At 44.0% G+C, this 16,473-nt stretch overlaps 1 protein-coding gene across 1 annotated transcript in view; it reads right to left on the bottom strand.

Annotated features, from left to right (window-relative positions):
• The window catches only part of LOC139048754 (galactokinase-like), a 29,975-nt gene extending 13,736 nt beyond the window's left edge, over positions 1–16,239 (bottom strand). Inside the window, exons 1-4 of the mRNA XM_070523324.1 lie at positions 15,477–16,239; positions 13,399–13,579; positions 7,607–7,739; positions 489–617 (exon numbers count right to left, since the gene is read on the bottom strand). Of these exons, the coding sequence (XP_070379425.1) occupies positions 489–617; positions 7,607–7,739; positions 13,399–13,579; positions 15,477–15,650 (617 nt within the window). The 5' untranslated portion in view covers positions 15,651–16,239. The remainder of the gene's footprint in view (positions 1–488; positions 618–7,606; positions 7,740–13,398; positions 13,580–15,476) is intronic.
• Positions 16,240–16,473: the final 234 nt, after the last annotated feature.

Below are 16,473 nucleotides of genomic sequence, written 5' to 3'. Positions count from 1 at the left end.
CTAATGACAGTTAAAGGGACTCTAAGCCTGGTATTCATAAATGCTAGCTTAACTTCAAGTCTATGCTTGACTTGGCGTAGACTACACCTGGTGTGAACATGCCCAAGACGCTCACAGAATTTCCTTTGGCACGTTCATGTCGAGCGCCATCTAGATCAAGTCAAGCATGGGCTTCATGCTGAAGTGCATTTACGAACACCTGGGTTGAGGAAAGTATTAATTAAATCGAGCTAGATTGAAAGATTAAGCTTCTGTAATAACGAATTCATCACTTGTACTGAGAACAGGGCCTTTTCAAGTAAGAAATTGATTAAAAGGGAAAACGGAGTGGTGAATACCCTATTTTGAGGCGAGGTCTATTGATGCAACAGCGCAAGTGTGCTGTTTTGTAGCTCAGGGTTTCCTGTGTGTAAACACCTGTGCATGCTCTGTACAGACCACAAACCATCCCTTGCGGTACCGCCAAGATATACAGTATAATTACTTGCCGACAGTCGAGAAGCAAGGCATGGCCCAGCTTGCTCCAGTAGGCAGCCATCTGGTCCATGATACCACACGGCACACCGGCAAACTCGTGCTCTGCCTTCTGGCAGAACAGTGGAGCCTGGTGTGCATCCCTGGATCACAGACACTAACATCAGGACACTGTTTGCTGGGACACAGCTTCATGCAAAGGATTATGGAAGAGAGAAGAAAATGGCGGAGACCTGCACAGCTTGAAACAAGACGAACAGAAGTCGAGGCACACACAAGTGTAAATTTTAACAATGGTTGGTTTTATTAAAAGCTGGATCATGTGTCTATGTGCCTGAGACAATGCAAAGCATGAACAAACTATGACCCAGCAGAAGATGATAGTTCTTTCCTAGATAAGGACACCAAAGTACTATAACGCACTCCTGGCCAAGTTTACCTATTTGTGTGGATTCAATTATTAACCTGGTCATCCTGTATTGATGCCTGTGCACAGCAAAGCAATCCTAAAACAGGCAAGAAACTGCAAGCTTTTGTCTGTCGACTTCTGTCTGTCTTGTCTGAAGTGCCTGCTCTAGAAAATATGTTGTACCAACAAGGCCACAACTCAATCTTTTCAAACTTTACTAAATGTACACGACATGCGAATAGATACGGCGTCACTTCACTTCTTTCAGCTTGCAGCAGGCTTGTGATTGCCTCCTGCACCACTATGCTGCATAATAATAGCCCTATGCAATTTTTTTTCCTCTGCCATCATAAAAGAGTGTGGGACGCCTGCAGTAACAAAGGCGCAACTCGTGAGTGGCTTCGAGGCAAGAACAAAAAGTGAACAGGATTGGTACCAGCTGTGGCAAAGGTAGCCGTTTGCTATGAGCATAATGACAGGTCTTTGCTTTAAGGCAAAGGGTACCACTGCAGTACGCGTTGCCTGAATATGGCCCATTAGCAGCTCTGAAAGTTCAATCTACCAATCACACTGGGCCTAATATTTTTTTTTAGATTCAGAGTGGTCATTTGGGTGAATTGGTTATTGCTTTAGCACTCAAAGACACAAGCACAAGAAGGGGCATAGAGCAAAAAAAAATTTGAATTCTGGCGTTTTATGTGCCAAAGCAACCAATGATATGTCAGGCACACTGTAGTAGGGGACTCCAGATTAATTTTGACAACCTGGGGTTCTTTAATGCCCTTTGTAACATGCACCCAATGGGAGTTTTTTGCATTGCGCTCCCAATCTCCAAAATGTGGCTGCCGCAGCCAGGATTCGATCTCATGCTCTCGGGCTTAGCGGCACAGCATCGAAGCCAACGTTACTAGATTAGCTTCAGTTCGCAAACTGCAACGCGGAGCGTGTCACCTTTCCATCTCACACCACATGGCGGTGCTTGCCAAATGGTTTGCTCGAATCTCCAGACTTGTTGTAGCTTTAGTGGCTTTATTCATACCCGCTGTAGTAGTGGTCGTAGGCCATTGGTGTTGTTGTGCCCTGATCATGCTATTTAAGTTGTCTAAAGTTCTAAGTGCTATTGTACTGTGAGCAACAGACATACCACGTTGCTTCGTGACCGGTTGGAAAAGCAGTTATGATTTGAAAGTACCTGCCGAAAAAGAGGCATTTTTTCCAGGTGCCTGGCGATGGTGCTTGCCTTCAAGGGAGGCAGCATTCAAAACCTTTAAATTTAAATTTTATACCTGTAAAACTGTCCTTCTGAGCCTTATTTCATATTGTAACAGCATGTTTGTACAAAAGAAGAGAAGGAGTGGTGGAAGAGAAGGAAGAGGTGGACTTTGCTTTTGGCCTGGTGGCCTTGTCCCATCTAACGCTTTAGTGCCGAGACTTCTCAATAAACGTCTCCTGCCTTGTAACATTTCTGGTAGAGGTGCAGGGCACCACGTCTGACCGTAGAACCTTTCCCTCCAAGTCTTCGCCCAGCCATCGCCTTGCTGGCCGTCTGCCATCACCACCGACATGTCCACCGACGCAGGCTCTTCGACATCCTCACCTCGTGCTTGCCAGCCGCATACACTCTTAAATAAGTTTACACCCATTGCACCTTTACACCTAGCACCTTTATCTTGTTCCATAACAATAATCGTTATCTGCCTCGCTTGCATTTACTTTCTTGAAAACTCGGTGCTCACTACTTTCCTGTCGAGAAAATGCTGTGTCACGCTGATAATGTGCAAGCCGTTTATGACATGGAAGTACTGTGAGCTCGCAGCATTAAAGAAAGGAAATGTGGGCAAGACAGATGACAATTACTGTTATGGGACAAGATATGACCCAAAGGGTCATAACTTGCCCACAACAGTAATTGACATCTTGTGAAATCTTGACAAGTAATTGTCAATTTTCAAATTTAAGCTCTTTCCAGAGCGTGCAGAAATGTAATACTTAGCAGACACAATCGTTAACACACACTGTATGCACTGCGCTTGCCAGCTTGAAATGGCCAGACCTGCTGAGAGGCCTGTGAGGGGCCATTTAATATGATGGAGAGAAATGCTGTCCAGACATTTTTTGCCTATTGGCATCTTGAAAATAGTGAGAAAGTCTCCATTGCAAATAAGAAACCCTGTTCGCTGTAGATCAATGTGCCATTCACAGCCATATGTGAGCCTGCATTAAATTTTCGATGCTTGTACATAGTAATAAACTTCTTTGAGTAAGTGAAAACGCAAGCTCTCTTCTCTTTCATTCATCTGGTCTCCCAAGCAAGCAATGAACATGGAATTTCATAGCTTACGCTAACATAACAAATAACATAGCTGACTGTAAAAGTCTAATATCGCGGGCATTATTTGCCACAACTTTTATTAGGCAAACAATCAAATAAATGAACATCACAAAAAGACACCGAGATAATAAACAAGATCAGTTATTTTTGTGATGAGCAGTTTCAGTGCATGTATAGCGTGCAATCCAATACGAATATCATGACAATCGTCATACTTTTGCTTAACCCTTCGCTTTATCTTAGCTACGTGGTTGACGTGCATGCACTTATTTACCATCTCTGAGACTATTACCTCTATCTTAATTACTACGTAAAAAATATGCAAATTAATGCGTTGCAAAACAAATGCACTGGAATTGTGTTTGGAGCAGGTGGCCGCTGAGCCAAGCAAGCGCAGCTACCAAGCCAACAGCGATGGAAGTGCCACAGCGTAAGTGGAGACGGAAAGGAGACACAATCTCGCACACAGCTCAGGCAGAGCTTGCAAACTGAAGCTAATCTAGTAACATTGTTTGAAGCCACTACACCACCACAGTCAGTCACAGGACAGACGAAGCACTGCTTTACACACAAAGCACTGCTTTGGTGTCCTGCTCCTGCCCTTCCTTGTGTCTGTCTGTCAGCATTAAAACAATTGTGTTTAGAGGTTCTTCAAAGTTTTCCTCAGTGTGTGCCACTTCCCTTCTTCACTGTTTTCCAGAATAATTGCGTCTTTTAAATAGCGAGGATGCAGTCAGCCATGTTTAAAATTTTTTAAGTAATGTATTCTCAATAGTGACCAACTTGAGAATTTATGAGGAACTGCCACAAGTTTTAACGCACAGAAAAACAGCACATCTGGAAGCTTAGACGTGTCATCAGCATGATCAAGTGCTTGAGGCACTAACCTGCACATCGCCGGTGCATTTGTGGGCACCCAAGGTTTGATTCACGTCATCTCAAGGTACTTTGAAAGTCAGTTCATACATTATCAATATATGAGCTTAACAAAAGTTCAGTGTATTTACACCAAATTAGACAAAACTTGCTGAGCTCATGTTTACCTTATCACAGAATTCATCTTAGCAGGGTTTGTCATAAACGGTCCACCGCATATAATAATCGAGAGAACGATTGTGTGCTCCTCTTTTGGTATTTTTGGTGCCTTTTTGACACACTGTAATGTCAACAGGGTCATCCACGTGACGTGTCCAGGGCAAAATCTACCGAATGGTTCATATACAAGGGACATCAGGTGCAATGCATCTGCTAGCACCTTTTCCCCACATAGTCGCACATCTGCTCTTTCTTGTCATCTCGCTTGCCATGCCTTGCACGCTCAGCTGATTTCACTTTATTTAGCATGTTTCACATTGCGTGTGCGGGGAAAACGGCACGTAGCTGAAAAGCACAGAGGAGTGATAAGCAAATGCTGGTGGTGTCTTCAAACAACAGCACCAATGGGACCTTTGGTGCTGGCCTAGTGTCCACAGGTCTCCTAGAGAAGTATGCGGTGAGCAGGAGAGAGTGCTTGTAGGGAGAGCAGTAAAGGTGGGAGAGAAGGTGCTCGCTCACCTTCAAGGTGGTTTAGGGGCACTTTAAAGAGAGAGGACACCTCTGTGTCTATGAACAGGATGAGGTACAACAAAACAAGAAGGTACCTGGACATTGATAAATGCTCATCCAATTCCATAGGGAGGCAGAAAGTGCATAAAGCACTCATGCATTCTTGAGTAGAATGTTTAGTTGGGCCTTTAGATAACACGCATTACACGAAGTTTAACTACGTAGCAAATGACCGCTGCACGCGGCAAACATAGAAACACGAGGTGGACACTAACTAACCAGATGAAACATTTATGAGCACACTCCATGCTTCTGCACCAGATTGAGATCTTCCACTATGCACTAAATGTGCATCAGCATAGCTGAAGGAAGACCAAGTGTTGTTGTAAGCCCTTGCCCATGATATGGCCAGCGGTGATTGTATATTGCTACACTGTGCACACCATCCAGTTTTAATGACTGACCGCCTGAATGTGCGGTGGAGGTGCTTTAAACTGCATGCCAGTGGTACAAATTACGAGCCATTTACACCTTCATTAAACAAAAGTAAACAAAGCATGCCAAAAATTTGGAGCACTGCTCATGAAATGCCCAATGAGCACTTATGTTCGCACCCTACAGCGTCATTTCCACATTGAATCACTCTCATTGTAATACTATGTCGTTATTTACATTTGGACGGGCATAACTGCATATCAAACAACTTAGTCTGTCCTGCGATCAACAGTGGTCAAATATCACTTTGTCTTCATTTGTTGTGAAGCTCTGCCTTGTTTAGCAGTCTAGATCTAGTCACTTTTGGTTGCAGGGGTGTGTACAGTCACAAGCAAGGGTTTCACGATCACAGAGAAATTCCACAAAAAGTTTTTTTTTCTTTTCCAGCCAAGACAAGCAGGCTGAAATCAAGTGGTACCGCCCATGTTGATTTAAAAGCCCCCCCCCCACTTCGCAGAAAATTTCTGGCGCTGTCCCTGGTATGCGCAACAGTTGGTACGGTGACCTGCTGCTTAGCACAATGTCACGGGTTCGATTCATGGCTGCAGAAATTATATTTTGATGAGAGCGAAATGCAAAAATGGTCGTGATGATGATGTGCGGTTTAAAGTGGTGCAGGATGGCCAAAGAGCGCAAAGCAAGATGTCATGAGTTTTCTATGGTAAATGTATTCCTAATGGCAGATGCTGTAAAGCTGATTGATGTAAAGAAGGCTAGAAATTAGTCACTGTAAGTCACAAATTTTTTGTAAAAAGTGATTAATTTAAGAAAAAATCCAACTAAAAACACTTGTGTACTTGTAGACCTGTATAGGTGCACATTAAAGAACTCCAGGTGGTCAAAATTAATCCAGAGTTCTCCACTATGGTGTCTCTCATAGCTCCAGTGTTGCTTTGGGAGATTAAACCAAATCAATCAATCAATCAGTTTGGGGCTTTCACCAACTTCAGCAGCCAGATGAGTAGCAGAGTGAAATCATACTTTTGAGTTAATACTTGTGAGAAGTGTTTTATTTCATACTCCAGTACTATATACATGTGCATTTCATTTGCCTATAATAGTACAGGCACCCAAAACTGAAATATGTGCACCATAAAATCACCTTGAGAACTATACTTACATTCTTCAAATTATCAGGTGACTAAGAGCCACACATTCAGTATATTCTTTGAGTGAAAATGGTAAGCGCTTGATGTCAAAAAATAAAACATGTATCAAACATTTTTACCCTCTTCTTCTGCATACAGCTGCATTGCATGCAATGCTAGAATAGTAAGTTTTGAGACTTAATGTGAATTGGATAGTGCCACATGAAAAGTGAATTGTATATTGTACACTTTTCAAATAGTTCCCAAATTATGAATAATTTTTTCACCAGTAATACAAAATAACATTGACATCCTAGTATTTTTAAAATTAGTAACTTTCTACCCATTAAACTGCCTATTATGAGACATGTTCTACTGAAAGTCCAAATGGAACATTAGGAACAAATAATGCTTGTTCACATATTCACGAAGCTTCAAAGCGTATGTAACCATGCATCACCAGGACGAAGTTCTAAAGGACAGTCGTCTAAGCTCATTATTTATCTGCAAGACTCAATCAGAAATCTGCATAGTCTGCAGTCGCAGAACAAAAAACAAAGTACTTTTTTCTCTAGTTGGAATAACCGCAGCAGATGTCGCCACTATTACATCAAATAATGTTGCAATTATTTGCATTCATATTTAATCCAAAGACAGCACGCAGGTGCTGCATCCATAGATAGTACCAAATTATACGCACTATCGGGTGCAATGTCCCAACAAATTCTCAGTGCAAATTATTGTAATTTAGCCAGAAAATCCTGGCTTCCCAAGTGATGTGCCGTGCTCAATGTACACTATGGTGGCATTTCAGCTCAGTTTCACGTTCGATTATGCGCATTTGATGGAGCAAAGTATTTGGGAGCTAGCACCAAAAAAGATTTAAACCTACAAATAGTGACCACTCGATTCGAGGACCAGATCGAAGACAACACTATTCAAATTTCTAATTTGAAAGTTTAGAATATTTGTATACCGCCTACACAACGCACATGCAGGCAGCTGCTGCTGAGGAAATGCAAGTATGTTTTAAAATAAATGAGCTTCAAAGGAATCGGAGATGCATGTATGCTGATCATGCCTGCTGCCAACATTCGATGATCATCGCCAGTCTAAGTCTTTCTGCCCCAGCATGCTTCAGTTCATCACACATATGGTATGATGGATTAACCGAAACTGGACTGCTGTGGCCAGCACAAGTGGTACACTACAGTTTGGAGCTCAAATCCACTCTGAAAATGGGAGACAGCATGACCGGCTCACCTTAGTTCCTCTGGCTCAAGCAGTGCCCTGAGGAAGCTGAACATAGCCACCTCCAGTGCGGCCGAGCTGGACAGGCCCGCTCCTGCAGGCACCGAGCTGATCACAACCGCATTGAAGCCACTCCGTATGAGTCCTGGACAGGGGTTGGACACAGTAGAGAGCTTCAGCTTGTCCGTATGTGTGCTGCCCTGTACGGAATACTGGATTGCCAGAGAGGTGGCAGTAGTATAGCAGTCCCAGTAGAGACATCTTGTCATACCTTGTCCATCCACAACATGTTAGAAAAGATTTTGTCACACGGCTACTATTCTCAATATATATAAAAGAAAAGCTGCACGTTAAGAATTATGGCACTGCCGATGACACTTTGTGTCAGACGATAAGTAAAACACAGTTGGTCACTGCAATAATAGCTCTGTGTCCTTTCTGGTTAAACTCTCTGCCACAAGATGGGACTACCAGCATTGGTACTGCCACCCATGTCTCCAGTAGCCCAGCATACCGCAAAGGTTAGTATGTTTACAGACGAACTAAAACTTTCTAATAGGCATCACTTGTGTCACATCACAGTGACAACAGGCAGATTGATGAAGCTTTAGTGAAGAATTTAGCAGGTAAACTTGTGCATGAGAGATGATGGAACAACTTGGTGGTAATGACAGCTGCAAGCACAGTCAATGGTCAAGCACAGTCAAGTAATCGATGTGCAAGCTTAGACTTAGCATGGGTTGTGTGAAACAGATACAAGGCAGTAATCAGTCTCTCTCTCTCTCTCTGTTGCCCTCACACACACACACATGCATGCACACACACACAGATGTAAAGAGCCCACATTTTACAGCAGTAACATGCTTTTTAGTGTTGCATATTGTAAGGCGCAACGTTCTGAGATGGTACTTCAGCCCCATCATATTCCACAGAGTGACGCATAATGAACGAGCATTTGGTGAACATACCTATTTTTGCTTCCACATTTCCCCCGCGTGCATGCATGTACGCACACAGAGGCACACAAATCAAAACCATGCTATAACGTGCATGAATGCAGCTTTATGCACACAAAACGAGGACAGAGAAGAGGCTACGAGCGCAGATGGCTAAGACACACAGCGCTCGTGTGTATTAGCCACTTCTCTGCCCTCACCTTGTGTGCATAAAGCTGCGTTCATGTCTTACCAACATGCCCAAACAGTCAACTTGGTGAACTACAATGAGCCTTTAAGAGCCACTTGCTGCAAATAAAGAGGGAGAAATATGAAGGCAGATGCAGAATGTGGTTAAAAGACAGACGTAAACAAAGCCCGGCACAATGTCTGATGTTTTGTTAAAGATAAGTTTTGAGCTCAGCATCGTGCCTTGTGGTTCTTCCCTATGTTGCGTGTGTGGTTTGCACTGTGGTTATACTATAACGCATTTTGACCAACTAGCCCAAGTGTGACTTATTACTGTTCAGTTCTCGCACAACATGCTCTTTTAATCATCGTACGTCATATGGACTGCTAAGAGCCAGGTTTAAGGCTTTTGCTATGCAACATACAACAAGGAGAATTGTTGTATGTTGGGCTCTGTGAATTTATCCGAGGTCGACAGTTACCACTACCTTGGCGTTATCATCACTAACAAACTAAATTGGTCGAACCACATCCAACAAATAACAGCCAATGCTTCAAGAACCCTTGACTATATTAAAGGATCCCTATCCTTGTCTCCTCCGTCGATTCGTAAACTAGCATATGAAATTTTCATCCGTACCAAATTAGAATACGCGTCTACAATTTGGAATCCACATCAAAAGTACTTGATTGACACTTTAGAAGCTACTCAAAATCGTGCCTCCCGCTTTATCTTATCGAATTATGACAACACTATCAGCGTTACTAACTTAAAGTTATCCATTGGTCTACCCCTTTTAGCATCAAGACGCATAATTTCGCAACTCTGCCTATTCCATAAATTGTACTATAACTTTCCTGACCTTCGTTCCTCACTTTTATTTCCACCCATTCGTTCATCACATCGTCTATTCAATTCTTTATGTATCCAACGCCTTCATGGTTCTACAAACGCTTTTAACAAATCCTTCCTTCCCTCTACAATAGAACAATGGAACTCGCTCCCAGAATCCATTGTTGTAGAGCGAAACCCTTCGAAATTTCGAGGTTACTAACTACCCATATTTGCAGCTAATTATGCAAAAACCTGTTCTTTTTAGTGTCTTTTCAGTTGTTGCCTTTTTTGCTTTGTACATGACTATTCATTCGATGTTTGTACAGTAAAACCTCGTTAAACCGTACCCGCTTAAACAGTAGTTTCGGTTTAAAAGTAGTAAAGTCAATTCCCCGACTCAGCGGCCATTGAACATAATGTATTTTGTATCCGCATAAACCGTACCAGCTTATTGCGTACGCATCGGTTAAAACGTAGCGTTTCCACTTTTCGTCGCGCAAACACGGCGGTGCGTCGTCTCCATCGGGCGGCCCGGCAGAACAACAAGCCTCAGAGATCGGTACAACGGCCTCCAAGCGCCCTGTGCGTTCGCACGTGAAGCCGCATCAACATCAACATCATTTCGACGCCGCATGGACGTCGTGCCAGAGAGCGTTGTGGCGTCGTGCGAGCGAGGACAAAAAAGACGCAGGGTGCTCAGCATAGAAGAAAAATTAGACATCGTGCGTGCTACCGAACGTGACGCGAAGAAGTCGGCGCTGGCCCGCTACATGGATATGCTGTTGACTACAGTGTGTGGCATTTGGAATGCGAAGTTGCTTGGCAGCGCTGCTGCGACCGCGAAGAGATGTCGGCTACGAGGTTCGACTTTTCACCATCGATGCCGCTGTTGTTGCCGAAGTGTCAACTAGCGACAGTGATGAGGACGACACGGAAAGCGACAGCACGGGCTATTCAGGCCCGACAGTGGCAGAAGCTGCGCGTTACGTCAGCCTCGTTAATGCGATCGTCGCAAGGAGAACAGGGGCGCGATAACGTAACTATTCCAAACGAAAAGTTTTCCGAACTCCGGCACCCGGCAATAAAAAAGGCGCCCCTGGACTTATGCAGCACTACTGCGCGCGTGCACGGAGAATACGTAACGCCAACGAGGAATCTGCCGTGCGAGTGTTTGCCGAGAGGATGGGGGCTGGCTGAGAAGCTGGCACGCAGCTTCAGTAAGTTTGAAGCCGCTGTCGTCGTGCTAGGCCGCCGCGACATCAAACGAAAATAACACGTACGTCCCGCGAAGTGAATAAATACTGCGTGTTTTTTCCCCTTTCATCGCACTCTCTCCGAGTTCCGTTTTCGACAGGTAAGTGGGCGATCTCATGCTATTTCGCTTAAACAGTACTACCGTTTAGTACGTAGTTTTTCCGAGCTCCGGCCGACTACGGTTTAACGAGGTTTCACTGTATTATTGTTTTGCCTCCCCCTTATGTAATACCCCACATGGGGCCCTTAAGGGAATAATAAATGATGATGATGATGAAAAAAGATTGACGAGACCACACAGGAGCAATAAAACAAAGAAAATGGAATCCATGCTTTTGGTTAGACCACTAATGAAGTGAATAGCTGGCTGCACCAGGCTACAGTTTTATAGCAAGCAGCTTTGCCTGACTCACATGTTTAGTGGACATCACCAGAGTCGTAATGTGTTGGCGTGGTGGGAAAGTAAAATGGATATGGGGACGAGTCCCTTGCCCATCACGGAGCTTACTGACCATGTGTCTGAAAAGGTAGTCATTGTGACGACTAGTGGGATCATTAACCCCTTTTTCGATGCGACTAGTGGATGTGCAATAGGCACCATTCCAGCCATCACTTTATCGTAACAGACTGCAGTATCACATTTCTTTGGTCGCATAATTCTGCCCGTTTTTTTTTTAAAAAAGAATCATACACATAGACAGGCACTCTCAGTAAAGCCCAGTTGGAAGTTTGCACATATGATGTATCATGAAAAGCAAAAGCAAGAACTTTCAAATTTACTCACAACATGCAGCCATGCAACTAAGAGTTGGAACATGCCACGCATTTGCTAAACGCAGTACGCGTGTACCTTGATAACGTCAGAATTCGAACTTGAAATGACTTTTATATTTGGCTGCCTAGATGTGCAGCCAGAAATTGAGTGTGTGTGTTAATGTGTTTCTGAACTCTGAACAGCACAACAGAGAACAGCGCTGCATGTATCCATTTCTCACATCTGTGTCATCGATGGTGCTGTTCAAAATACAAGCACATATGCACGACGTGCCGCTCAATCGCTAGCTGCACATCTAGGAAGCAAAACAGAAACGTTATTTTGCAGGGCATCGAAACTTTTATTGTGATTGTTGTGCCATGTTCTATGTACCTGTCCACCTGAGAGCATTAAACTAGTGCAAGTTATATTATGGCACATTGTACCGTTGCCAGGAGGCCACACCCCAATGTAAATATTCAACTGCATTATATTTGTAGCATATAGGTATATTAAAAAATTAAATACTGCCCATTTGTTTCATATTTTTATTTGAATAACATTCAATTCTTTGTTCATAATATCCAAATATTTGGACGCACCTAATATTTTGGGGAACCCATGTCTTTTCCACAGTAGTATGCTCAAATATGTAGCTATGTATGTTTATGTATGGCTTTTTCTTTGTATGTGAGCATACTGCTGTAGAAAAAGAAAAGTTTGCGAAGATCAAAAAAGTCATAGATGGGTTGTCAGAAAATGAGATAGAAATTACAACCTCACACTTTTATCTCCAGTTGATGTGCATTCAAAGCGAATACAATTTTTAGTCAAATTGATGGAAATATGTCACACATGTGTGCGAGTTGTCTGGGTCTCATCAGACACATCAGACTTTCTTAAAGCACAGCTTTATTTGCCTCCTCCCCATACTTTACAGGCACTGGCTGCCTGTGCCTTGCTGATTATGCCACAACTTGGGCCACCAGGTATGGGGCACCAGGTACTGGGTATGGAAACATTCATGGCCCATCCTGCAATTGAACTGCGGGATCCAGCTCGGATCCTGCAGTCCAGTGTTGGTCTGTGAACCGGGCTTTGACAACAGCCGAAAGTCAAGGGCTTACGGCGACCTCACGCTGGCTGGCAGAAGAAAGAACCCAGTAATTCAAAGAATTCTAACATCCGATAGAAAATAAAAGCGTTTTCTCCTCTTCCTCCTGGCCCATTCCCCAGAAAGGGTATGTGCCAATGAGTAGGCACCCAAATAGGGAAGAGCAGAACAAGAGGCTAGAAGTGATGAAGTAAGCAGCAGAAAATGCAACAATTCGGCTACGTAGAAGCGAGCGGTCAGCAACAAAAGTGGCCAAGTGTGGAGAAATAACTGATGTGAACAAAATGAGACCAGAATGTTTAGCCGCAAAGAACAGCAGATGGAGAAGTGAACACATTTTTAGTAATTAACATCAATGAAATCTTCGTCCAACATTGATTTCCATATACACGTAGAACCCGCCAATTTTTTTTAATGCCTTTTCATTTTCTTGGCTAACTGCGCACAAAACAAGAGTTATTGATTTGGCCTACAAGAGATAACAGAGTTAACAAGTTGTTAACACCGCCACCACTATATTTTGTCGTTACTGTCTACTAAATTATCTTAAATGCACCAGTACGATTTCCGTTGCACTGTACTTCCTCAGGTCTGAACCAGAAGCTCTGCACAATCAAAGAGTGCCCAGCACCAGGCCAGAAGTCAGGACAGTTGACAATTCATGCAGTTGTACTTTATACGATTCATGCACGGTTTACTCTTCTGCAGCAATAACCAACTCGCCTGGGAAATGAGCCACGACACCCCGGACATAATTACTCCACGATGGTCCACCTGGTTTCAGAGGAGCCTCTTCTGAAGGCAGCTGAAAGCTTGCCGGCTCAGGATAGTTTAAACTGTGGACATTGCACGTGGTGCTTCCCACGACAGCGGAGCCAACGACCACAGTGTACATCGGCATTGCCTGCAGGTAATAATGTAAAGTAGAGGCTATTTTAAGGCTCTTTAAATATTCAAGAAGATAGGCACACCTTTCATCAGATACATCATAGATAGTGAAGAACAGTTATGCTACACAGGCACCGGTGATCACAAAATGTTATTGAAAAATCCTGGTAAACGAGACAATCCCAAGCACTAGATAAAAAGCATTTTCCCAAGCTTGGACTGTGACAAGAGACTCCAGGCGAGGTTTCTCGGGCCAGCGCTTCACTGCAACTCTTTTGCTTCCCTCCAAGTGGTTTAACAACCAGTTTCCATTGGGTACTGGTACTGGTAGGTATTAGGACCAGCAGGTGTTGGGACCCAGCAAGTACAGAGGCCTGTTTGTGCCTGGATGACTGCAGCAGCAGACAGCTGACCATAGGCCTGAACACACTTTTCTAAATGGAGACCAGTTCATGTCAGTGCACAGGTGAAGAGCAGCAGCTTTCTACTGCATGGCTTTTCTATGAATAAAATCACTCTCACTCTACTGCATGGAACCAGTTTAAATCGGTAGCATACCAGTTGGCTTTCAACTGAGACCACTTCAGAACCTTAAATTCTAGTTGAGACAATTTGAAAACCAGCACAAAAATTTTACCGAGGTATGATGTTACTGCTGGCTTAAGGTTGTGTACTGCGTTTTAAGCCAAATAGGGTGCCCCATGAGCTATTGCTGCTTTTAGTGTGCATGCTTCCGTCTGTGTCGTAACACAGTTGGCTGCAGCATAAATTTTCAAAGGGGAATGTATACGTTTCACATTTGATGTTCCCTTTTATTGTGAAGCTCCAATCAACTTGTCTTGCTTGAGCCTTGTACTACCTCTCTCACAAGAGCAGGGATTCATGCTGTGAACTTTGCAGATATGCTGCATCGTGTGAAATGAATGGGAATGCAGAGACGTTGTTGCGTCTCACTGCTGAAACAAAGAGTGCTGAACTAGTTAAGGCTGTGTGAGCAAATGAAAGAGTCCTTCTGTTTAATTTTCATTGTGGTGACATGATCATCATTTAATTCTTGTTGCAGATGAAACATGACTGAACAGCTTTTGGTGTGGAATGCGGCATATTAAGAGCTGTTCACAAATACAGTTCATTTTCATTTTCATGATGACGGTCATTTCTTTTAGCTAGCAAGTGCCACATATGGCTGGAGAGTTTCAGCATGGGCTGCAGAACTAACAGCTATATATTTGCTGCAAATGCTGCTGTACTGTTAAACGCAGAGATTTACTGCGGCAACTTGGAGGGACATTCTCTGCAGTGCCAGCACTGTTTTCCATGCACTAGCCACTCAAGTTTTCATCAATGTCTTGAAGCACATATATGCAGTAGACCTTTACAATGGCGGGCATATATGAGATGTGCCATACCAAAGAGTATTAATGGATGCATGCATGCAGCTGCTCTATATGTACAGTTTTAACAGCATATAGTATCATGCCTTTGAGCAAAGCATGCAGTTTTGTTCACTTCATATGTTGTTACAATGCACTATAGCTCAGCTGAATATATGTATATTTCTGGAAAAGGGCACATGCAAGGTTTTATATTTCGGTGCATGCCGGACATAGACGTGTGTATAATCGCGTGCGTTCAAAACCGCGATCCGAAACACTAACCGGCAACTTAAGATTTAAGAGAAGGCGCGCATCATGTATATATGCAACCACAGTGATGTGCGAAAGCATGATCGAAACTTGTCAAAAATTCACCGCGTTCTATGTTTATGATTTTTGCTGTGCCTGTGAGGGAGAGATCGGTCGACAGAAACGATCGAGGACAAAAACCTAAGCTTGCTGTCACGGCTCGCGCGACTGACTCCAGAACAGACACGGAAAGATAATTAAACCGTGAGCGTGCGGGCATGCACTCACACATGGCAGGACCAGGCCGTCGCAGTAGTCCACGTGCTCGCCGATCAGGTTGACGCGCCCTGGCGCGCTTCCGTAGCACACAGGGTCCGCCCCGAACTCCGAGCGAAATTTGCCCAGCGCATGCATCGCGAGCTGGGGAACGCTCGGGTAGGAGGACGCCGCTTCTGCCGCCATCGCTTCGATTGAAACAGATTTTGCCCGTCTTCAGGCACGCGCCCGCTGTTAGAACGAGACCGTGTTGCGCGCGTATCTCCGTTCGCTCGCGGTCAAGCACTTGAGAAGAGGCGCCCATTCACTCCACCTGCAGCGCGGTAATCAGGCTCGCCCCCTGACGAACAGCTGCCGACAGGCAGCGCGTAGAGAAAGGGAACCAAGGCTTTATTTTCTTCTTGCGCGCGCGCGCCTCCGGCATTCCAGCTGTGTTGCGGATCAGCCCTGGCAGTACCGGGCTTTTCGAACGCAAAAGCCGCATTGTTTCTACTGCGCAATGGAACAGTCTCTACACCTGCGGCACGCCTAACTTGCATTTAGGTGAAACGGCGCGTAGGCTGAAAACCTGTGTTAAAAAGCGGCAGCTGCAGTACAGATCGTTCGGCCGTTCACTGCGCGTTCGCATTGAGCCACGCTACTAACGGAATCGACAAGACTGACATTTGATTTGCGCGCTAACAACCATAAAACTGGTACGACGGCCAGGTGACATCGCGGTTTTTTTTGTAAGTTTTTGTCAGAAACTTCATGCAGCTCTCCACAGGTTTCATGCCTTGAAGCCTTGAATGCTTTGACTTAATTTGTTCAGGAATTGCACGGAAATTGTCATTGTGATTGCGTGTACATAATTCCATTATATAATGTCTATAACTAAGTTATGTAATCGTTAAAGATAAATTATTTATTTTATAATCTTCATGTGCGTGTATGAATTGACCAAGTTTCGCTTGGTCTCTAGTTTCGCTTTAACGAAAGGCTCGCGCTGGACGCGTCTTGGATTGACTTG

This window comes from Dermacentor albipictus, chromosome 8 (genome assembly GCF_038994185.2).
Source record: "Dermacentor albipictus isolate Rhodes 1998 colony chromosome 8, USDA_Dalb.pri_finalv2, whole genome shotgun sequence".
NCBI lineage: Eukaryota > Metazoa > Arthropoda > Arachnida > Ixodida > Ixodidae > Dermacentor > Dermacentor albipictus.
The sequence above is the reverse complement of the archived record's forward strand: the minus strand, read 5'-3'. Positions and strand labels throughout refer to the sequence as shown.